The sequence below is a fragment of the Astatotilapia calliptera genome, chromosome 15 (assembly GCF_900246225.1).
Source record: "Astatotilapia calliptera chromosome 15, fAstCal1.2, whole genome shotgun sequence".
NCBI classification, from domain to species: Eukaryota; Metazoa; Chordata; class Actinopteri; order Cichliformes; family Cichlidae; genus Astatotilapia; species Astatotilapia calliptera.
Window position 1 is genome coordinate 10,288,401 of NC_039316.1, and position 24,509 is coordinate 10,312,909.

Sequence of the window (24,509 nt, forward strand, 5' to 3'; positions counted from 1 at the left end):
TAACGTATTTGATTTTCTTCCAAACAGAGCAAGCGTATTTACTTTAAACATTGTTTTATCGAGCCTAAACACTGCACCTTTAAAAAAATAAAGTTTAAGAGAGCCTCAAACATACGTCACCTGACTATCTTCACCTTTAGCTTACCTATTGAACATAATTTAGATAACACACTTGTTTGTTTGTTTTTTCAAAAACAGGACAGAAGCACAAGCCTTGGTACTATTCTACGAGGATTTCCTCAGTCTTTATGGGTTCTAGTGGGGTAACAGAGTTGGACAAATCTGAGCCTTCATCTTTGGAAAATTCTTCACGTGGGAGCAGCGCACCTGCACCTGAGTTTCCCTGCAGCCCCACTAATCCCCCTTGGGTGAAACACAGATGTCTGATCACCTCATTCGGGCTAGAGAACGTAGTTGCACAAATGTTACACTTGTAAGGCTTCGATGAGCCCATAAACATCGCCTCCATCTGGTTGCTGTCGTCACCTGCAGCGCACAGCTCCATACTCTGCCGGTCCACCATGGTGTATGTGTCGGCCCCCTGGTTTAAGCACACGTGCCGGGCTGCCTGGTTGGCACGGCAAAAGCTCTTGCCACAAGTGCTGCATTTGAAAGGCTTTCCTGTGTGGATGTACATGTGTTCGCGCCAGTGGCTCTTCTGAATAAACTTGCGGCCACAAGTGGAGCACTCGTACTTCCGTCGCTTCACTTCCCGGTCCACGTCTGTGTTCTCCAGGTTGTCGATGTCTGCGATATCTGAAGGAGGAGGCGTATCGGCCTGAGAATTTAACCCTCCCACTCCCCAGCTGGAAGTGGACACCTCTGCTCGAGGAGAGTCTGAATTGGTACCTGAAACAGGGGTTTGCTCACTGTCGCTAATGATCTCGACCGCTGTCGGTGCAACCGAGCCACTTGACCCAGCCTTGTTTCCCTTTAGAACTCCCTCAGCTGGTAAGCCGTGCTCTTTAGTTATGACAAGTGAGAGTGAATTGCTGGGCTCAGTCGAGGTCTGCTGAAGAGCCTGTGTGTGCTGCAGGAGGTGCTCTCGCAGGAGACTTCTCTGGGTAAATCGACTCCTGCAGAGATGGCAGGAGTAATGCTTCCTAAAGGAGGAACTCCGCTTCATTATGCTGGGCTTTACATGGAGGATGGCACCTGCTGACGAACCGTCCGGACTTAGGATATCCATTACCCCGTCCTCAACCATAGGCTTTGCACCACTAGTTGAAGCCTCCATATCTGGGGGTGAGGAAGCTTGCTTTGGTGGTAAGGAATTTGTGTATGAACTAGTAGGCGGCGTGGCTGGATACTTTCCTTCTGAGCTCCCCTGCTCGGTATCAAAGGGTGAAGAGAGATTCTGCCGACTGGGCAGTCTGGCCGACAGCGCAACCTGTTGGTCAGAGATCTGGATGCCATAGAGAGAGGTTGAGAGGTTGATGCTTTGCTCGGGGTGGGAATACACAGACTGGCTTGCCTCCTGCAGGAGTGGATAGGCGTGCAGGAATCTGACCCCCTGCTCCAGTCGTGCAGGGTCTATGAGCTGTGGGGCAAGTTTGCCTGTGTACATCAGGTTGAGGAGGTAGCTGAAGATATCTGGCTGTATGTCCGTAGCCTTAAGACGCACACAGTCACTAAAATACATACAGAATATGGTCAGTTAACATCAAATGATACCTGAGATTTAAAAAAAAAAAAAAAAAAGCAACAGCAAAATGCTGCAACAAGTTTCAGTTTTCAGCAGGAAAGACTCCTGATGTCTGAATAATTAAAAACCTGTAACAAGTTGTTTATCACTTTTTTGTTGTTGTTGTTTTTTCATTTTACATCTGCATTATTCTGTTTGAATGCAAATTGTCATCACTGAGGGACTTCTGAGCTATTTCTCTGATACAACTATTAGTACTCTCCCGCTATACCTGTCTTGGTGAATGAAGAGCATTCTAAAGTAGTTGGAGAAGGCAGCGAGGACAGCTTTGTGGGCTTTGAAGAAGACATCTCCTATAGCCACGGTGCAATCGCACAGGAAGCCAAACTCTCTCTGAGCGTTAAGCTGCTGCAGCAGGATAAGACCATGGTTGGCCAACTCCATTCTTCAACCTGCACAAAGACGCACAAAAACACACACAGACACAAGCGACAGTAAGTTTCCTGTCTGGAAGCAGACCAGAGTGTATTGTGACCACAAAGAGTTAGGCTGACGGTGGAGATCTAACGACCCTGTAAAGGCTAACTTGACGCAACCATAAAGAATCATTTAGTGACACTGGAGATCATTTCTCAAGCAATAATTCACAGAAACGCATGCTTATCAAAGGTATGATTTAGCAAATCCAAACATCTTAATCTGATTGGCTAACTGTATTGAACTCCTGTGGATATTGAGTGTTGTACATTGGTAGACGTGGGAAAAACAAGTCGGCTTCTTATTTAAATTTCATCCAGAACATCAGACGCATGGAAAAAATATTCTTGTTCTGAATGAACTTCAGAGACCAGACACTTTTAATCAATTTTATCCAGACTGACTGGCTGCCTTTGAAGTTTTCAAACTAGCTTTGCACTCAAGAGTCCCTAACTGACTTCTAATGGCAGTCTCAAAAACGCTACCCTGAGCTGATGAGAAAACAACAAAACCTAATCATGAAAATTGCAAAATGTCTAACAAAGGCTGTGTTTCTATGGTGATGGATATATATATCCAGGTATATTTTAACAAAAATACACCTTTAAATTGCATTTAAATTCCTATAACAGGAAACTCATCTACTAGATGTGTGAGAGAGGAACATATACAAAAACCTTTTTTTAATTAATACATAATTCTGAAAAAGGTTTCCACTCAGAATATTTAATGGAGAAATTAAAAATTATATCACCATACTACAAACAAACATTGACACAAAAAAATTTAGTCAAAGGGCCTCAAATGACATCCTGGTAGGTAGAAATTGCATGCTTTTTAAATTAATGTTATGTTTTCCACGATGTTTGAGCCTTTAAAAGTTGGAGGAGACAACCACATATAATTTTCAGGTCTGAATAACACATTTGAGCTCTTTTAAAAACTGTGTCCTACGGTGAAAGTGCACTAACTGTTATATACTATATCTGCAGCTCTTGTCTGTGTACAATTAACTTTTTGAAGCACTCAGTTCTGGGTAAGTCCTGGGAATTCAAACTCAAGGAGCATTTCTGAGCTCTGCGGCTTCACCTAACCAATGAGATGAGCTTTTGCTGACCCTAGGTCACCGGAGGACTGAGAGGGCTTTGGGCGATCACATGACCAGGGTTATGGGTGTCGACACACATTCCTAAGACAAACTGGTTCTAGCCCTGTTCAGTAGATAACCATGTGGATCTCCTTGCTACAACAGTTCTCCACATCACGCAAGCAGACAATAAGGGACACCTCACCACTTAACTTCTCATACAGATCAGAATGTGTAGCACCACAAAAAAGCATTCAAAAGCCCTCCGCACATCTGCTTCAAAGGTCAGAGTGCAAAGAAGCTGGCATTGCAGCACACCAGGAACATGCTAGAGTTTCTGCAATAAAAACTGGCACAGAAGGCTCAGAAGACTAAATCATAATATAGACCACCTTTGATTCTGTCACACGTAATATTAATATACACTAGGTAGATACACCTTGCTAGAATTACAATTCAGCACTAAATCCAACCTCCACCAATGCTAAATTGCTCACTTTTCTTCATTCACAACAGACAGCTTACAGTCAATTACAGGTGAAATGAATGATCACTCAATCAATCAATAATAACTTTTCTTAAAAAGTATTTTGCCCTAATTTGGTCATCATACATTAGACATTAACAAGCTAAAAATAACAGTACAGAACAATCTGTGGTTCCAGTTTATATTTCTTCTGCTCTTCTCTGTAAAGATGGGCCCCACTACCTTAAATATCTAACCTCACAATATTACACCATCTATGTCAGTGACGATCTGTGCTTTTTATTCAGAATACCTCACAATTCCAAACCGCCATCATCTCCAAACCATGTCTCTAAAATAAATGGAGAAAAAAATGAACATCCTAATTTTTATGATTTTACTGCTAGGTTATTTTTATCTAGGTGTGCTATAGCTGTGTGTCCTCTTTACAGCACTGCTATATACCTAACAATCAATGAATGGTCTTATTAATAGTTGCCCTGATCCTGGGTACCTACTCTATCACAACATCATAGTTGCTTTTTGAGTACAGTGACATGCATCATGTATGTTATATATCTAATTTTATGTTCACTAGTTTTCGGTTTACAAAGCAGCACAGGAAAACTAAAAGCAACACGACAGAGGCAAATGTTGTCCTTAATAGCTGCTAAACCCACAAGAGAACCAGAAATCATTAATGTATCAGAATCTTCAGTCATTAATTGACTGCTCTTTCTTAATAAATAACCTTTTCACTTATAGATAGATAGATAGATAGATAGATAGATAGATAGATAGATACTGCAAAAGTATTTATTTCTATATGCTGCGGGTTTCTGCAACACCAGAAATCGCGGTGAGCCTCCGAATCCGCCTGTTTTCTTAAAGCAGTCTAATTTGGGGCTTCACTTACGCGATTTTGTAAGATAACAGTACTATTTAACCGCAATCGAGCAACTCGAAAGCCAATAGAGTACGTCTTAATCAATACTAAGTTGTTCGTAACAATGTTGCACCGCCCCCGCTGTGATGTAGACACGTGGAACAGTTACTTCCGTAGTGAGATTCTCCAAAAAAAATACACCGTACAAGTGCCCATGAGGGAAGCATGCGAGGAAGGTAAACACGCTACAGAAATAAAGCATTTCATTACAGAGAACAGAAAATTATACGTCGAGTACATAAAGAAGCCCAGACGGAGCGTACAACACAAGCGCGCTTGGACTGAGTCCTGCCCCTGCCTCAGGTCTCTCTCGGTTGCTATTGCTAGCGCGAGAAAACGGACGTGCGCGCTCGCGCGCGGCCAACACACACATACGAGGAAGGAGAGCGAGCGACGCAAGGGGGATGGGGCTGGTCACGAACGCGTTTCTTTTAACTTCCCCGTGACAATTACAGTATTAGCCGAAGCACACACGAGTAGCGCACTAATTTTACAATACAAGTAAACGAACTGGCTGGTATGTCGCTAAAAACAACCGTACCTGCGCGCTCCTTAAATTGGCGGAGTTTGCCGTGTCGCCGTTGTTTGTTTGTTACCGGAGACTCGTCCGTCCTCTGGGCTCGCAGCAGCTTCAACTGTTCCTTGTAAACGCTGCATTCGTTGGCAGCGGAGAGAGGGTCGTCCGTCGGTGTTTTCCGGTTAGGGGTTTTACGTTACAATCACATGACTGTGGGTAAAAGCCAGCCAAAAACAGCCGTTGTAAAATCCGTTGAGCAGGGGGCGTTTGAGTTAACGTTAATTTCCCGCACTGTGTAACCGCCGCGAGATCAACCCCCGCTTGCCAGCTTTCTTTTTTTTTTTTGACAGTCGGCCGAAGAGGTTGAACACAAACAGCCAGCAGCTCCACGCAGTCTGCGAGTTAATAATTGTGCCGCTGCCGTTAACGACACGTAAACATAAAACCAAACTGTGGCAGTGAGTGTCTCTGTGTGTTGGCCATGACTTTTTGGCCACATTACAAACTGCGTTACTCACAGTCGTCTCATGTTTGCATATAAGGTTAAAGTAGATTTTCAACAAGTTAAAGGGCAGTATAGAGATACTTAAGCTAGGCTAACGCAACCGTGCATGTCGGGGGCTGTTGCAGACATCAAATAACGGTTCAAAAGACGAATTAAGATATCTAGGTTTAAATGGTCATTATGATTTTACTTTTGTTTTTAACAGTAATAATAATTAGGGGAGAAATACTAATTTGTTTATTTTTATTTACAACTTTAACACTTAAATAATTTTTATAGTATTTCTTAAATCAGATAAGAATATTAAATGTATTCACACTGATTATTAAAAGATTGCATTGTTCTTTGGAATAAGAAAAGTGGTCGCTTTTATGAAGAAGACACCATACTTAATATACCTGTTTAGATTATAATCGAGTAATAATTATATTGCAGTTGAAAACCTAACTGTATGATGATGAATTATATATAACTCAAACATCCACAATCCTGCTGCTGAACTAAAGCATGGTGTATATATTGTTTTGCTGTGCATGTCTATATTATACATAATACTGTCAATATTCCATGCATATACTGTATATATAACTAGTGATCCATCTGTTATTTGTTCCACAATTTATTGCACTCTGCACCATTGCATTGCAAATATAAATCTAAACACACTGTACACGTTGTTATTGTTTGTGTTACGTTGCTGTTGTCTTTTTGTCTATTCTGTTAAGTACATTGAGAACAAAGAGAAAAAAGAACAGCACAAATCCTTGTTTGATTTCATATACTTGATCGATAAAGCTGATTCTGATTGTGATCACTGTTGGTCTGTTTTGGTTCCAGTTTCTTAAACAAATCCCTTTATCTTTCAGCAAAACAGAATTTCAGAATTCAAGAATCACGTTAAGTAGATCTGTAACACAACTTAAAAGTCTACACGCTCTTTTTATGGTAACTACTTGGTTCCTATATGACTATATCATGTCACATGTTTGGGTAATGTTATATTTAGATATTTTATCAGTATTCTGGCTATTTATTGTCACTTCTTTTTTATTTGTGGAACTAAAGTAATTTCCTGCCACATCTGTAAAAGAGTACAAATAGTAGCAAAGAAACCAACGCTGTACTCTGTATTCTGTAGTGGTAACTTGCCTTGGCAGTGTTATATGTAGTTGCAAACACAGTTAAGGTCTAATATTTCATTAACTTTGTATCACCCAATCACTTGGACACCAACTATAACATTTCTGTTTCTTTTATTTTCAAAAGTTTAATTCCTCAATAAAAAGATGTCCCCTACATCAGTGAAAGTTGCCCAGCAAAGCAAGCTAAAAAATATGTTGCAGAGTTACTTCTTGGAACAGGTTTGGTTGTGATGTCACCAGACATGCTCACCGGTGTGCACCTTAAACTCGTGTTATAGGCGAGACACTTTCCACCTACAACTATGTGATGTGAAAACTCTGAAAATGCATCAATTTGTATAGAGTTCAGGAGGGGGCTTTAAGTTACAGCTGTTACTTTGTGAGCTCAAAAAAAAGAAAAGAAAAAAAAAACAAATGCATTGGGAAACTCAAAATGTTGGAAGTCTTATTCTGAAAAGTTTTGTGAAGGGGAAGTAGTTTCAGTTGAATTTTAACCAAAACCAGAGACACAGAAAGTATAGGCGGAGCTTTTCACGAGTGTACTTTGGAGTCATGTCAATATTTTGTCATCAGATGTTGTCATCAGCAAGTTGCTGGATGTTGTCCCAGTGTAAACACCTTTTTTTTCCCAAGGCCTGCCATTACTGAGCTACATTTAAGGACACAGGGTTCACAAGGGAGGATGAACCTAAGCAAGTTGTGGCTCTTTGAAAATGCTTGCTTTGCAGGAGGCTGGGTGGAGTCTATTCAAAGGAGGGGATAAAATGGCTATTAGGTGGGACGTAAGGGCTTTTAAGTCTTTGTCCTGTTAAAAAAAAAAGGAGAAACAATCTTGGCCATAACATTACTTAAGCTACTCGGTTAATAAAAATGTAGATTTATGGATGGTTCAAAATATTTAACAAGCAAAACATGGATGAAGACCACGAGGACGTCAAGAACAAAAGCATATTTGATTACTGAAAGATGCACGGCAGGGATGTACTGAATGTAGTAGATAAACTGTAAACCACTGGATCACTGTTACTGTTTACAATGAGGATCAATACATTCAAGCTTTATTCTGTGTCATTAGGATAAATGTACTCCTTCCCACGTTTGTTTATATGGACTTAATCTGTCTTAAATTTTCTCAGAACAACTTATTCTTTGCAGTTATTACCGGTTAATTCATCTGCGCTGCAGTAACGTATCTTTTAACACGAGAATGGTGAGATTTGTGCCTGTCCCTGCAGTTTATAGGGGCTTGTCGCACAAACGAAATCCTGCTGTTAAGTAATGCATGGCGTGACTGCGTGTGGGGAGCTGAAACACCCAGCTGAACAAGGCCTTTAACGTTAACTGCCGCCCTGCCCCCGTCCTTGGCCTGTTTTGAAACCGGAGTGGTGAGTCACTGCTCTCTCGGTTTAGAAAAACAGATCCGGCCAGGCTGGGGCCCGGCGGGGGGATGGGAAGCCGGCGATAGATGAACAGCGGAGGTGGACGCAGCTGGACTCCCACTCCCAAGGACCCCGACATCCTGACAACCGCCCGGTCGTGTTCCCATAGTGACCGCGGGGATGATCTGAGAGAAGGGAAAGCACCGCCTGAATTAATTGATATGCGCATCTCTCCAGGCCAGTAATCGTGATAGCAGAGTCAGTTGGCCATGTTTCTCATAAAAGGGGAAGCCCGGATCCCCCCCACCCCACAAAAAAAAGAAAGAAAAACGGACCGACCGCGAATTTACGTCATTAGGCCTACTCTGTTGCCATGTTTTGTTTGTTTTATTTTGTTGTATTTTTTCCTGGAGCTGATCAAACACGACATATACAGTGCATGTTACCCTGTTATTTTTGGTATACCAGAGTCATGTGTATCACAAGCTAAAAAATAACGTATTAGATTTTGTATTCTTTAGCTGTTAGTTTGACTGCTCTTCTGTTACTTGCCAATTACATTTTCCATTTTCGTTAATCATTGATTGGTTGATTTTCGTAACCTTCTTGGCTATACATGAAGGAGTCGTTAAAAAGGGTGTCAGTAGGTCAACTTTTCTTTAAACTTTTCGGTCAATGCTTGTCTGCCGAAAAGTGATTTCCGATTTTTTCCATGTGATCATGTGTTAGTATCTTTATTTACATTAGTAAATACACCGTAGTGAATGTGATTTAGATAGATATTACATAGATAAAATAAAGTCTCTGCATTTGACACCGACTCTGTGTTACTGTGCACATTATAATCAATCAAGTTATTTTTGGTCATTAAAGTATGCTCATAGAACTGTACAATTTCCTCTGCCTTCTTGGCCAGATCTGTCTTGAAAAATAAATTTTTACATTTACGCCATCTCATATAAAAATATTAAGTTGAATTGTTTCATGTTCAGACTTAAACTTTAAAAAAATAAACAAGTTTTATCTTGTAAGAGCAAGGATTACGTTTTGTTTTTTACCTGGTTAAATAAAAGAAATGTAGCAGTTGCCAAAAAAGATTCGATGTTTTACATGTGCGTGTTTTTGTTTCACATGTTGGCCGGCAAACTAATGAAAAACACAGCTAGTTGTTATTGATGTAGAATTTAGTAAAGGTTTTAAGAAGGAAGAAGAAACAACATATATAACATATTAATATATAACATAACCCATTCATAACTCCTTTTGCCCACATTCTATATTTACTAATATAAGCAAACATATTACACATAAAAAACGACACTTGTATGCATTGTTATTCTTCCACATTTGACAAGGGTCAGAAACAGGAAGTCAATGGAAACCGCAGTACCCAACCCCGCCCACTTCTCCTCCCCTTTTGCCGCCAAAAACCCTTTGGCCTTTTCTAATAGGATGAATGAATGTCTCCATGACAATAGTTTCCCTGGACAACAAGTGATGCTCAGCGTGCTACCTCAGCAGCTCAATGCAACGCGGCAGGCGTACCAACCTTAGAGCCACCTGAGATAACACCAGCTTTGAGACCTTTGATATTTAAGGTAATATGTATTGCTGAAACAGTTGATACGACTTGAAAATGCAGTCTCGGTAACAGTTTGACAGGTTGTCAGCACTGTAGTTTACGTGTTAACCGTTAGATGGTAGTATCGTGTCCCTCACTAAAAGCACAAAGCGCAAGTGGGAAGAAATGTATTTTTTACAAATGTAAAAATATTCTTAGCAAAAATAAGAAGTGAACCCTGGGGCAACCTATCTCAACACGTGACTTCTGCAGAAAAGCAGACGTCACCTTTAACCTCCTAGCTATTCAAGAAACTTTATTGCTGTCCCAGTGCTTTTATTGATAAAGTTTGAATTTGAACCCCTGCTAACATCATGGCGACGGATCAAACTATGCACGGAGTTCCCCCTTCATTGTCTGCCAGAGTGGTTGGGTAGGTTGACAGCTGATTACTTGACTTTATCGCAGAATTTTTAATAACCTGGGGATTTATGTTTCCTTATGAAAATGGTCTCGTAACGTTGGGACGGTAGAGTCCAGACTAGCAATAGCATTAGCTTCCTGCTAGCTGTAAGTTGGCAGTGATGGTGTGTAGATATTCAAGCACAGGACGTTGTTTAGGTCAAACCAGAAATTTTATGGGTAAACAAAGATAAGCATGCGAAGGTAATATCACTCCAGGGAGTATACTTTTTGTATTCCACAAAGAAAAAGCTAAGCTTACAGATGGCTTATTAGCTAGTTAACTTGCAAATCAGTGCTGCAGTATAAAAGGGAGATATTCTTGGTTATATGTTTTCTCTGCAGGTCATTTGCTTATTTGACCGTTAGAGACAGACTACCCACCATCCTGACCAAAGTTGTTGACACAATTCATCGCAATAAAAACAAGTTTTTTGAGGAATACGGAGAGGTAAGACCACGTTCATTCAATTGAGGCAGTTATGAGGTTCACGTTAAGACTTGCGTTGGATTTTGCCGGTGCTTCCCCTTTATTTTCAACCAGGTGGGTATCCAGGCAGAGAAGCAAGCTATATCTCTGCTATCTAAGCTGAGGAATGAGCTGCAAACTGACAAGCCAGTGCTAGCACTGACAGACGGCCTACCGGACACAGATTCCTGGAACCAATACCTAGAGAGGCAGCAGAGACTGCAAGGTGACCAGGAGCCTGTCAGCTGGTTCAAGTCTCCCTGGCTTTACGTGGAGTGCTACATGTACCGTAGGATACACGAGGCGCTCTTGCTCAAGTGAGAAGCATTTATATGTTACAATGGAAGCTACTGTAGATGTAAACCCTGGAATTTTGTAATAACTTTTAGTATATTACTGAGGGATACTTTTATATACTGACAAAACCTTGGTACTGACTGATATAGTGGTGCATAGAAAAACAAAAACACAGTGGCATTGGTTAGTGGATAAATGATTTTGACCATCAACATCAACCTTGAGTTTCACAACCGGTGGACCTTCAGTAAATATGTTCCTCTGCCAAGGCTTGTATTTATCTCTTTGTTTGTTAGCCAGGTTAGACAAAAATTAACACAACTGAATTTCATGAAACTTTATGCAAAGGTACAATAGAAGACAAGGAAGTATCCACTTAGTTGTTGTGTAAATCCAGATCAGTTGCTTTGAAAGTCTGAGCTCTATCTTTGGCAGAGGATATGCTCTCCAATTCCCCTTCTCATTTCTTTTTAGATTGTGTTTGTTTAGTTTTTGTTATGATTTCTGTTATGATTTTATTTCTTCTTTTATTTCAGTCCTCCCATCAGTGACTTTGATGTCTTTAATGAGGGAAAGACTCAGAGCTTTACTGAGTCTTCACAGGCTGTGATGTCCTTGTGTACGTACTTGGAGGGCATCAAGAACAACATAGACGAGCTGTCTAAGAATCCGCTGTTTGAGCATTTCAGCAAACTAATGCAGGTCAGTTCAATTTATGTCCTTAAAGCTATACATTTACAAGATTCTCAGTATGTAAGTTACTATTCTTTTTTTTCAATTTTCCATTTGTATTTATTTAAATTATTTATTTATTTATTTAAAACTTTGCTTTTTAGTATTTAAAAGTGAGTGATTCTGGCTACACCTGAGATGAATGGTCCTCTTGTGAATCCTTGTTGTGATTGGTAGCCTAATTTAAAATGAACCCACTAATACCAGTGGGATTAGACCTTCATAACTGCAATAAATGTGGTGCATTAGTTCTTGGAGATTTTATGTTTTACAGTATTCAGTTACTATTTATTGAATACATTTTGTGACTCTTTTAAGGTATCTCTGTGGGGAAACAAGTGTGATCTGTCAATATCTGCTGGCCAAGAGAACTCCCAGAAGACCAGTCCACTAGATTCCCTCTACAGCCTCCTGCCCTTCATCCTGGTGGATGACACCAAAAGGGTATGGTCAGCTCTTATTTCTGCGCAGAGGCCAAGGGAGTCAGGGAAAAACAATGCAGACAGAGTGGACATTGTTCTAGACAATGCTGGCTTCGAGTTGGTCACTGACTTGGTCTTAGCCGACTTCCTGGTTTCCTCTGGCCTTGCACGTCAGATTCATTTTCATGGCAAATCCATCCCGTGGTTTGTCTCTGACGTCACAGCTAAAGATTTTCAGTGGACCATTCGGCAGGCCATGGCAACCAATCACAAGTGGGTTTCCAAATGTGGTGTTCAGTGGCAGAGGTACTTGAAAGAGGGAATGTGGTGCTATCATGATCATCCTTTCTGGACACAGCCCCATGAGTTCTGCGACATGGCAGCCGATGCTCCTGACCTGTATACAACCCTGCAGGGAGCAGACCTGGTGCTGTTTAAAGGCGATCTCAACTACAGGAAGCTGACTGGAGACAGGGACTGGGAGCACACAGTAAGCTTTGAAACTGCACTGCGAGGCTTTGGGCCTGCAACGCTGTGCAGCCTGAGGACTCTCAAGGCCAACATTCAGGTTGGTCTGCAACCGGGACAAGGGGAGAAGCTTACCTCCCAAGATCCAAGCTGGATGACTAGCGGCAAGTACGCTGTGATTCAGTTCCACAATCCAAAGTCAGAATAGTAAGGTTCAAATCAGGAACTCACTTTGATGACATGGGTTTAAAAAGAAGCTTCATAAGCAGGCGATACCTTTAAACCACTAGACACTTAAGTTAGGGGAATTGTTAAATGTTGTTTACTAGCACGTCATCAAGTTTGATTCAGGAACGCGCACAATAATTAATACTCAGTAATAATTTCATAAAAAGCCATCTCATATCAAAATTTCACCTCCTACATTTTATCCTACATGTGTAGTAAACCATGAATTTAGTCATACTGTTTACAGGTTAATGCTGTGAGCAATTACTGAGAAAAAATTGAGTATGAATTCTATAGCAGAAACAGTTTTGCATGCAGTTGTGAGAATGATGTAAATCTAACTTATAGTTTGTTTGGGTTTTTTTGTTGTTGTTGTTGTTGTTGTTGTTGTTTTTCTTTCTTTTTTTTATCTTTTTTTTTTATTCAGCTCAGGTTGTTTTACTCCGTGTGATTACAGCGAGTTAAGTTCACCAAAAGCAGATCATAACATTTTTTGAAAATTACATTGTTGTTGGAGCAGTGTAACAATAAGTGGCATGTGCTTGTTTTGCTTAAAATGGGAACCTGGACCTCTATCTCCATAGATAAAAGTGGATGTCTCTTTGCACATTGTCATGTCGTTTGTCACTTTTAGTAATCAACAGGTGATGTTAACTGGATCCCATAGTGCTGCTGGGTGAAAATGTTATTTTGATCATTTGTTTTGATTTAATAAATCACTACTATGACTCTGCTCTTTTTCCTTTTGTCGTACTTTACAAGCAAGAAAAATGTTTTTTGTTTTTTTTTGTATACTAATAGCTATTTTGTAAATTTGTCCATATTGAAATGAATGCATTTCTGAAAGTGCTATAACTAAATTTAAGGATATAATTCTTCCACTGTAACCTTCTTGAATACCACGTGCCAACACAGTGCAGAGTAGCTGCCTAAACTCTACATTATTGTAAGGACTTTACCATTATTATAGGGTCCTTTACCTTACAGTGTGAAGCACCTTGAGGTGACTGCTGTTGTGATTTGATCTTAAATTTGACCTGTATTTTTGGTCTTGCATGTAACAGTGTAACAGGAGAGTTTAATTTACATGTATACACAGCAAAATATAAAGACCCAGTTAACCTTAATGTTAAAACAATGAACAAACACATTTGTAAACACACAATCTCTTATAAGGTAGTCGGTTCACCAGGGTTGTGACTTTAGTCTGTATTTATAAGAGTGTTTTCCTGATGACCTTTCATTTACTCAGGTCGGGTTGGACCAAGAAAAATGGCCAACAAAACAGCTGGAAATGCTGCAGTATGTGCATTACAATTCAGAATGAGCTGTAACAACACTGGCATAATTTAGGCTGCTCTGATGCTTTGTGAATGTGGTACCTTATGAAAATGAGGCCTTATTACTGCAGGAAACATCTTATCTTGAATCATTTAGGTGATTTAGCTGTTTCATTTCTCACCCTTCATTTTCTTTTCCCCTGGTGTAACAATGTCTTCATTTTACTCTAGGGAAAATAGAAAAAATCATCAGGGCCACTTGTTTTCCACTTGACCTGACATGTCCTGAAAATTGGGCTGTTTACACAAGAAAGATGTACCACAGAGAAAGGAAAATTAGGGCTCCGTGTCAAGTTTTCTCCCCCACTTGGTGGTAGCCATTAATTATTGCATGAGAACATGTTTGACTTTATAAATTTCTCACATAAATGACAACATGTCTCACTTGAGTAGCAAGAAGACGTGAATTCAAATGGCCCAAATAATTTTTGTGCGTCTTTCTGTCATTGACTCCGAAATCTGTAAACAGTTATTTTTTACATTTGATTTTTATCAACAGTGGTTGGTCGGTCCCTTGGCTTTGTTTTTGTACACATAGTGTTCTGCTTCGCCTGTGATTTGAACGGATAAAGTGATGATTAACTGGTCCATGCTGTGGATCTGTAACTTATATCAACCTTCCCTTAATGGAATGTGACTCAGAAGGTATCTTTTAAAATTTCTCTCAGATTTATTGCAATTTTTAACGAGAAGAAATAAATGTGAAGCATAAAAATGATTATCAATCTCTTCATTGGGGATTGATTGTGTAATTACTCGCTGTCAGAAAGAGATTTGACCTCCTGCTTTGTTTGCTGTGTTATGGTGACCTGGCACTTAAACGCACCACGGTTATCGATTTGGCTGTATCTTTAATTTGTTTATCCTTTTTTTCAAACCTTTCCACTGTTCCCATTGTGTCCAATGAGCTCAACTAAATGCCTGTGAGGCAAGCAGAGCCAGTACATTGTACAGCACATAGGAGGATGCTTCGTTTGTAAGTGGTGAGTAGTAGTATAGTAGTAGTAATGGTAGATTGTGGTTTTCTTTCAGCCTCTGCTGTTGTTGTTGTAAACTGTCCACAGTGATTTCTTTAAATCTCACTGCAAATAGACTGGCAGTACATCACATCTGTCCTGTGCTGCTATCGGCTGAGCAAATAATGAATAAGCAGTCAACTTTTCTCAGCAAAACAGGTGCAACCAGTGACAATTCTTCCATATTACACAAATGACGAGTGGGAACTGTGGCACGCATGAGAAGACACAAGTTGTTTGTGAATGACTATTTTTTTCTCCCTCTGTCCCACCAGCCTTTCTCCCTCTCACACTTTGGTGAAGATGTATTAGAAAAGAAGGAGGTGCTTTGCTGACAAAAAATAAATAAAATACAGGAAGAGTTGTTTAAAACTCTTTTTATTTTGTTCTTTTGGAGCTTAGTGACCAGAAGCTGAAGGCAGACACAAAAAAGCTGAATAACAGTGGAGCTTTCAAGTTGTCTGACAAGCTTTGTTGGAGAGAAGAGACCCAGAGAGCAAGTGAGGGGGAAAAAATAAAGAGAGGGAGAGCAACACTCCTCTCCACTCCCCCTCCCAACAAATGGGAGAGCCAGTCTAAATCATGTTGCTTATCACTGCTGTTGTGCTGTGATGTTGCTCAGGCAGAGCCCAGCGCAGAGCAGACAGCCGTGCGGACCAGTACTCAGACCCAGGGACAGCCCAGCCTCCTCAGAGCTGGAGCCCCACTCTCCAACTCGCGTCTCGCCATCGCTGCGTGCCCCCCTCTACGACATGTACCCCGAAGAGAGCCGGGGGTCTGGAGGGGTAGCCACTGTGGACTTCCTGGAAGGGTCTTATGACTATGCCGCCCCCACCCCTGCCCCAACTCCTCTTTACAGCCACTCCACCACTGGCTGCTACTCGGCTCCTCTGGACGCTCACGGACCACCGTCCGATGGCAGTCTTCAGTCCCTGGGCAGTGGGACAACCAGTCCACTTGTGTTTGTGCCCTCCAGCCCACGGCTGAGCCCCTTTATGCACCCGCCCAGCCACCACTATCTGGAAACCACTTCAACACCCGTCTACAGGTGAGGAAATGCAGTTTTTTTTTCTGGTGGAGAAAAGTGACAGGAAAAAAGTGAATGGAATTATTACCCCCTTCTGACACATTTAATTATTTGTCTGGCAATGGCACATCCAGGGCTTGGTTTTGATTGTTTGGCAGTTGTGTTTGTGCAAAAGTTTGGTGATTATGCAAGCGTAACATGATAAGTACAGTCAAAACCAGTTCATCAGGTATGCTGCTTCATTGCGACAGCTGTAGCTGCCTCTATCATGTCTTCATTATAAATTTTAGGTGACTATACCATAAAGAAAATAATTAAGCCCGGTGTTTTCTGGCATTTATTTATTTAATTGGTGTGTTCTACCAGGGGACAGTAGAACAAAATATTACTGGAAAACTAAATTCAGAATTTGTAATTAGTGAATTATGGCAGTGACATTCAGTTGGGTCCTGTAAATGCCGTTATAACAGAACAATTATATAACCACATTGTTTTTATTCTCTTGCTTTATACAAAACATAACTATTATCTCTGAGGAAAGGATCAAGCTTTGTCCTGGTCTCTAATTCCAGAGATTAAGGACTTTGTTAAGGACCTTGAAAAGGGAACAATACGTAAGAACAACAGACGCACACACACAGTTTGTTTCCTGCCTCAGGTGAAAAATAAAACTCCGCTCCTCCTGTCAGCTGCTGTCGTATTAAAGTCGTTCTGATAAGATTTGATTAATCACTAAATGACTTGCCTAACATTTTCAGGGAAAAGAAAATGTTCCATTTTTTGGCAAAAATATCCAGATGTATTATTTGATTAACTCTGCAACTGAGCTTTATCTTTATGAAAACAAAAGAAATTACCAAATTAAAATTCATGGCGTGTTGCAGGTCCAGCCATCAGCCGGTTCCCAGAGACGACCAGTGTGGTACCCGTGATGAGGCATACGGCGTGGGCGAGTTGGGAGCTGGAGCTGGGGGGTTTGAAATGACCAAAGAGACGCGTTTCTGCGCTGTGTGCAGTGACTACGCGTCTGGATACCACTATGGGGTGTGGTCTTGTGAGGGCTGCAAGGCCTTCTTCAAGAGGAGCATCCAGGGTAGGTAGTCTGTCTGCTTTATCTGTTTGTCATCAGTAGATATAAAAGGATTGCGCTATATTTTGTGAAACACTACAGATCAACTACAGTTGATTAAATTAGGAAACTGTCTAAATCATGGGCTTTATTGTGTCTGTCATAGAAAATAACAGTATTGAAGAACACAGTGCACTAAAGTAATTGGCTTCTTAACTTTGAGTGCTATCAAGCAGAAAAGACATAGTGTCCTGTCCTTCAGCCAAAGACATTAAATATGGGTTAATTTATGACATGGGGAAATCTAAAGAACATTCCTGACAGGAAGTTTGGATGTTGTTGGCTCATTTTACAGAAGTGAACGACCTGTAATGTTTACAGAAAAATAAGCAGCCTAATTGGAGTTGAATACTGTTGGGTTAAAGGAGGAGACGGAGGGAGGACGCATGTCAGAAAGTGGACATTGTGAAACTGAGAGACAATTTAGGTTTCAGTCCATTTATTTATTTTCATTTGTGAGACATCAACTGTTTTCTAAACTCTTTGTGCTGTTGCCCCTGTGTGTGCAAACCAAAACTCAGTGTGCTTGGTGTCTGCGTCATGTTTATGATTTGATGCGGTTTGTGCATTGATGCAAAGTCGTGCAATGAAAGAGCGCTTAAGAAGAAACCAATTGTCTCCATGGCAATGACAAAGCCAAGATGCCACGTTTTAATTTGCTCCATCTCAGATTCATTTAGAATGGGGAATAGAGTGCACCTGGCTACTAAATAACCTAAATCTGAACTGCACACTGAAGTGGGTAGCTGAAAGTAATAGATTTTCTTTCATCTCAGGTCACAATGACTATATGTGCCCAGCGACAAATCAGTGCACCATTGACAAGAATCGGAGGAAGAGCTGCCAGGCTTGCCGTCTTAGGAAGTGCTACGAAGTGGGCATGATGAAAGGAGGTGAGGGTGAACACCAGCAGAAGAAAGATTCTCCACCTTTTGCACGTTTTAATTTTTTGTAAAATCGTGTAAAGAAATTCTATTAATAATTTTTTTTAACAAAAATTACACTCTTCTTTATAAATTTAAAAACTGATTGTCTTGCTGTGGAAAAACTTGGCACAAACATGAGGCTGCTGTTGGATCCAGATAAGCTTGAGACTAACTTTAACATGACCTTGAAGAGATTTCCTCTTAAGGAGTACAACTGCTCAGTCACATTTTTGTTTTCATACTTCCTGAATCACTCAGTAGTCCAAAAGAATCTGCGCATCCGTGGTAAGACGTGGCAAAACATGAAGTTATTTTTGAACAATGTGGGGGAAAGAGTGAAGTGATTTATCTACACACCCGTGACTACTTGTTTGTTTTTTCCCTCTTTTTTTTGTATCATGATGTTATTTCATCCTTGGTCTGTCCTCAAGGTATGCGTAAGGACCGCGGACGTGTTTTGCGGCGTGAAAAACGACGGGCCTGCGACAGAGACAAACCAGCCAAAGACCTGCCACACACAAAGGCGCCCCCTCATGATGGAAGGAAGCATGCAACGAGCAGCAGCAGTACAAGTGGTGGAGGAGGAAGATCCTCTTTAAATAGCATACCTCCTGATCAGGTGAGGAAATAGTGAGCATCTACAGCAGGTTTTTATGAAAGTCCACTATCAGGTTTTATTGATTTAGGGGGAAATTTTGATTGTCATCCAGGTGCTCCTCCTGCTCCAGGGTGCTGAGCCTCCAACCCTGTGCTCTCGTCAGAAGATGAACCAACCCTACACGGAGGTCACCATGATGACCCTACTCACCAGCATGGCCGACAAGGAGCTGGTTCACATGATCGCATGGGCCAAGAAGCTTCCAGGTAGGAATTAATCTAAAGTATAGCAAAGAAGAATTTAAAGAAGCAACAATTAAACATTAAGACAAGAGCAGCAATAGACAGTATCCAGAGGGTGTTCATAGAATGGCTGTGTTAGTTTACCAGATACATCTTAGCCTGAAGTCTTCTTTGACTCTTTAGGATATTCCAAGGATCTGGTGATGTTCATCAACAAAAATCCTCTCTGTAAGACAAAGAAAAAATATTACAGCACTGTAATAATTTATAGATTAAATGTCTAACAGGCCCTGAAACTGTGGCTTACATCACAAAATGACAAATGACCACACATAAAATGATCAGGTTTAGTTGTATGTGTATGGCAAAGTGATGCCTTTACGATCTATTTTAATAAAATGTTTCCAGTAATCATGCAAGTGCTACAGTATCCTATTGTTTATTGTTAAATAGTTATAGCGCATCAGTCTACAACATGTGCATAAATGTGAGGTCACATGCAAATTATGTGCGCCATTTCTTTGGAGCATCGTGACATCTAATAAAAAATCTTGGAAAAAAATCCCTTAATCGTGCACAGACGTAATGTGTGAAGTTGCAGTCGTGTGTGTGTTGTTGTCAATTTGACTTCTTAGGAAACAGCGAAGAGATGGGAGACCTCTGTAGTAAAAGTACACATAAGCCCCCCACACGAATACAGAGCCATTACAGAAATAGTAGTTACAGTCATCACCTTTGAGAGGATTGTTTGGTCAATCTGCAGGCACCCCATAGAGCCTAAATGCAGTATAAGACACATCACCCTTTTTACATGTGCTCTCACACACACACAAACCTGGCAGGGAGGTTTAAAACCCAGATTTTGAGGCATTACAACCTTGTGTGTCACTAAAAGCCCAAAGATACCCAACTTTAATTGCAAGAGGTTCCAAACATTGTACAGGGGGCACAATGGGGGAGATTGGCTGTAATTATATATGAATTTAACCCAGCTGATTGCCAGCAATAAAGCTTCTTTTGTGAGCAGAGATTGCAGATGATATATTCAAGTAGATTTTCTCTGGCTTAAAACAAGAGTGTGGATGTTTTAGTCATTTTTGAGTGGGTTGAAGGTGAGCAGGAGACATTAATATTCTATTACTTGTCCTGGTTAAAAAGCACAGATATTCTGAGTAGACTTATCTACTTTTTTTGTTTTTAATTTCTGAGTACAGAATAATGGCTGAAACTACTAATGGCTAATATTTGTAGTGAAGATTTTTATTTTGCTTTTATCTGTGAGTCTTCTGGCTAAAGGCCTTATTTTGTTTCAGGACGGATGCTTCAAATGCTCAGAATTGTTAAATCTGCTGGGTGTGGTTGAGATTGCCTGCATGGCATCAAAAATTATCATCACGACGTGCTTTGTATTTTGTGTTTCTAGGTTTTCTGCAGCTGTCTCTTCACGATCAGGTGCTGCTGCTGGAGAGCTCGTGGCTGGAGGTGCTGATGATCGGGCTCATTTGGAGGTCCATCCACTGTCCTGGCAAACTCATCTTCGCACAGGACCTCATCCTGGACAGGTAGCGAGGGATACTTCCCTAATTTTCACCTTGGTATCCTTTCTCATCTCGCTGTCCCTGCTATTCCAACCTATTTCTCTTTCTTTCTCTATCTCAGACACATCTTAAGGGTGATACATCAGCATTGTAAATTTTCCATTTCACACTTTGCCAGGCATTGTGCCATCCCAACATGTCTGTCACACGGTGAAAGACTAATTACATGTTCCCCATGGAGAGGAGAGCAGCCTCTTTCCTACCTGAAATACCCCGTCATCATTACAGTGCTGAGCTTGCAGCCAGGAAAGAGATTTAATCAAACCCTCAATACAAGGAATGATGGAAAATGAAGAAAGATGGAGTGAGAGATGACAGTGAGAGAGAGATAGAGCTAAATGATGAACAGAGAGGACGAGAAAATAGAGATACGGGGGAGACACGGCTGTTTTCTGCTTTGCAGGCACAGCCTGTTCCCTCCATTTCCCGCCATGTTAAGAGTAAACAAGCTGGCCAAAGCACAGTATCTACCTCAGAGAAAAAGAGAGAGGCAGAGACAGATCGAGGGATGAGGGAGACTTGCGGGCAGACAGAGCTTTTACCCTCTGATGTGCCTGATGGTCCCATTTGATTCAAAAGTGTATTAGAGAGTATTATCTCTAAAACCTGGTCCCGGTATGAGTGTCCTCTCCAATTGGACTTGATGACTAAAATGCTGTTGGACCAGGGTTGGCAAATTCCCTCAGCTCTGTGCCATCCAACTTTAACTTGCACTCCAGCCACATTATCCATCTTTCCATCACCTTTCAACTGTGTGGACAAATGGAGCCTTGCAGCCATTCAGTCCATTAGTTGTTTATCTGGTTGCTTGTTTGATAGTTTGATGGTGCTCTTCTCCTTCTGCACTAAAGCGGTGATCTGCTTTTGTTAAAATGTGACTTTTTGGGTAACTTGTGTGATCTTGATATTGTTTTTCTTCCTGCATGACACATTAATTCATTCTGCTGTCCAGGACTGAAGGCACATGCGTCGAGGGCATGGCCGAGATCTTCGACATGCTGCTGGCCACAGCGTCCCGCTTCCGGATGCTCAAGCTCAAACCTGAGGAGTTTGTCTGTCTCAAAGCTATCATTTTGCTAAACTCTGGTAAGACACCGTGTTAACGTGACCTCCTTGTGAAAGCATTTCAAAGAGAGAGAGAGACCAAACTGATACCTGAAAACATCGAAGGACACTTCACAAATAAAAGGATCCGCTCCCTAGTTTATTTATTTATTTATTTTCTAATATCCACTCCGTTTTGTTCACAAGAACGCCACACCAAAGGTTTGTGTATCTGCTCCTGAGAGTAAATATTGAACAGTGTCAAACTACACCCACAGAGGTAAAGCTCTCAGTGCTGCGCAGACAGATTAGGCGAACAGAGCGTTCTGGAGAGATCTGTACCGTCAATAACCAATAGCTGTTCCCATGACAACATGAGACAGCACAGAGGGCTGTGTTTGCCCCGGAGATTGAGGTATTCTATAAGAGAAGTCTGAAATACCAGTGAAATGACACTACTGGCTCAGCTGCTGGAGCGGGATGAACTTTAGATTACTGAGATTGCCGTGCGTCATCTTAAGCATGTGGATCAGATCCTTTTTCAAATAAAAATTTAGACGTTTCTTCATTGTAAGAAAGCTGAGTATTGTTAAGGAAGCTCCATAATTTTCTTCTCGGACTCAACTAGAGGAGCCACGCCTTGATCTGAAACGAGCTGTTTTAGCGCACCTTCCTTTAATGCTGCAGGCACACTGGGGAAAACAGCGGATGAAGACTGCAGCACAGTAACCAAAATTATTGTGGCGGCATGCAATGATGTCATGATTTTGTCGGCTTTGAAATGGTTGGGGTCCAGATCCTGGACCACTCGTAGATGTTGACGTGTCGCTTTTAAGGCGGCAATAAAACCTCAACAACACGCAGTCAGTCTGCTATCAGTTTGCTACCGAATGGGGTTGAGTCGGCGATGATATGCAATCTGTTTGTGGTAACACAGCAATTATCTTTCAATTCAGTTTTATTTATATCAAGCCAAATCACAACAACAGTTGCCTTTTAAGGTGCTTTATATTGTAAGATAAAGACAAACAAAGCTGTGTGCCTGAGATGACCAGAAATATCTTGTCTCACTGATGACATCATACGGAATGAACAGTAGAAAAAACGAAACCTCTAAAACGGGGCATTTAAGCTTACAGTGACATCCTTATTTAAACTTTTGTGTTTTTTTGTGAATATTGCAAGAAAAACATGTTTGAAAAGATTAGTTCAAGAGAAAAAACGAGCTTTAGACAGAAAGTTGGCAGTGAGCTGATGATGTCTTGGTCTCTTAGGTGCCTTTTCTTTCTGCACTGGCACAATGGAGCCCCTTCACGACAGCGCGGCAGTGCAACACATGCTGGACACCATTACCGATGCGCTCATATTTCATATCAGCCAATTGGGGTGCTCGGCTCAGCACCAGTCAAGAAGACAGGCCCAGCTGCTCCTGCTGCTCTCCCACATCAGGCACATGAGGTAGAACTCAAAACACTGTGAGAAAATGTCTAGTTTCAGTCGCCCTAATGTGATGACGGTAACAGTGTGAGGAAGGTTTTAAACACATTGTAAAATCTAACAGAGACTCTAGGTTGCAGAATGCAGTGTTAGAAAGCAGGTGAGGTCACCATCTCTCTTTGGTTACACTCCCTGCAGCAACAAAGGCATGGAGCACCTCTACAGCATGAAGTGTAAGAACAAAGTGCCTCTGTATGACCTGCTGCTGGAGATGCTGGATGCTCAACGCATCCATCGCCCAGTCAAACCATCTCAGTCCTGGTCCCAGGGTGACAGAGACTCTCCCAACACCAGCAGCACCAGCAGCAGCGGCGGGGGTGGTGGCGATGATGAAGGCACCTCCTCGGCTGGTTCCAGTTCAGGACCTCAAGGCAACCACGAGAGCCCGAGGCGTGAGAACCTGAGCAGAGCGCCCACAGGTCCAGGTGTCCTGCAGTACAGGGGGTCCCATTCCGACTGCACCCGCATCCTATGAAGGTTTAAAGTCATTTTTATGGATGGTTTGTGCAGAGAATTAAAAAAAAAAGGGGTTGGTGAATTAAAGATGGTGGTTATAGTCGAGTTTGCATGAGAGAATATTTATAAATGAGGTGATTTTTATAGCTGTTTAGTGAGAACCTTCTCATTGGAATTGCACAGCAGTCTGAATTTCAGTGCTGTCAGCCTTGTACACTGCCTTTAATGATACCTGTGATTTTCAATCAGCTTTCCAGTACCGCTTATCATTTCCAAAACAGCAGATGTTTAATGTGGTGCTCTGTTAGCTACGGTGATTTCAAACAATGAGCAGCTAATCTTTCTGTTTATTCGCCTCGACCAAAGTGCACTTCCTCTGTGATTTAAGAGGCTGATGGGCATTATTTTTTCATTTAAAGGAAATAAAAGAGAAAGAATTACGCAGGAAATGATGGTAAAACTAGTTCAAATGAACGTGGAATTCGTTGTGCTTAGATGCCGGTATTGTTAAAAAATAGATATCAGGTAATGTGGGTGAGCGCACCCAATTTTCTCTCAGATATATCTGAGAAAAAATATTTTAGTGATGGCAATTTTGAAGTGAGGAGTGGGAGAGGATGTATCTGTTGAATTTTAAGTTGGCAGAAATTGTGCGATCGAGTCCTAAATATCAGTTGGCTGTTTGTTGGGTAACGTCTGTGTACAGGAGGATTGTTCTCTGTGCTAACCTACGTCAAATCCTTTTTCCTTACTCTGTTATGTGGCCGTCCGTGTTCACTGTGCACGTGTGTGGTTAGCAGAGAGACTACACGCTGAAACAGGTAATAACGGTG

General features: G+C 41.3%; 3 protein-coding genes across 3 annotated transcripts; 2 read left to right on the forward strand and 1 right to left on the reverse strand.

Annotated features, from left to right (window-relative positions):
* Positions 1-8: 8 nt before the first annotated feature.
* Positions 9-5,858, reverse strand: zbtb2b (zinc finger and BTB domain containing 2b). Its single transcript, XM_026142988.1, has 3 exons — positions 5,163-5,858; positions 1,917-2,097; positions 9-1,631 (listed from the first exon to the last, which is right to left on the reverse strand). The coding sequence occupies exons 2-3, from the start codon at positions 2,087-2,089 to the stop codon at positions 221-223; spliced, it is 1,584 nt and encodes a 527-aa protein (XP_025998773.1). The 5' UTR covers positions 2,090-2,097; positions 5,163-5,858; the 3' UTR covers positions 9-220.
* Positions 5,859-9,788: 3,930 nt separating this feature from the next.
* On the forward strand, positions 9,789-13,542 carry dcph1 (damage control phosphatase 1). The gene is made up of 5 exons (XM_026193870.1): positions 9,789-10,158; positions 10,533-10,638; positions 10,732-10,973; positions 11,490-11,655; positions 12,004-13,542. The coding sequence occupies exons 1-5, from the start codon at positions 10,100-10,102 to the stop codon at positions 12,781-12,783; spliced, it is 1,353 nt and encodes a 450-aa protein (XP_026049655.1). The 5' UTR covers positions 9,789-10,099; the 3' UTR covers positions 12,784-13,542.
* Positions 12,068-23,779, forward strand: esr1 (estrogen receptor 1). Its single transcript, XM_026193869.1, has 10 exons — positions 12,068-12,129; positions 15,782-16,207; positions 17,071-17,279; positions 18,092-18,208; positions 18,673-18,860; positions 18,952-19,105; positions 20,505-20,643; positions 21,632-21,765; positions 22,998-23,181; positions 23,359-23,779. Exons 1-10 carry the CDS (start codon positions 12,116-12,118, stop codon positions 23,693-23,695), a joined length of 1,902 nt encoding a protein of 633 aa, XP_026049654.1. The 5' UTR covers positions 12,068-12,115; the 3' UTR covers positions 23,696-23,779.
* Positions 23,780-24,509: the final 730 nt, after the last annotated feature.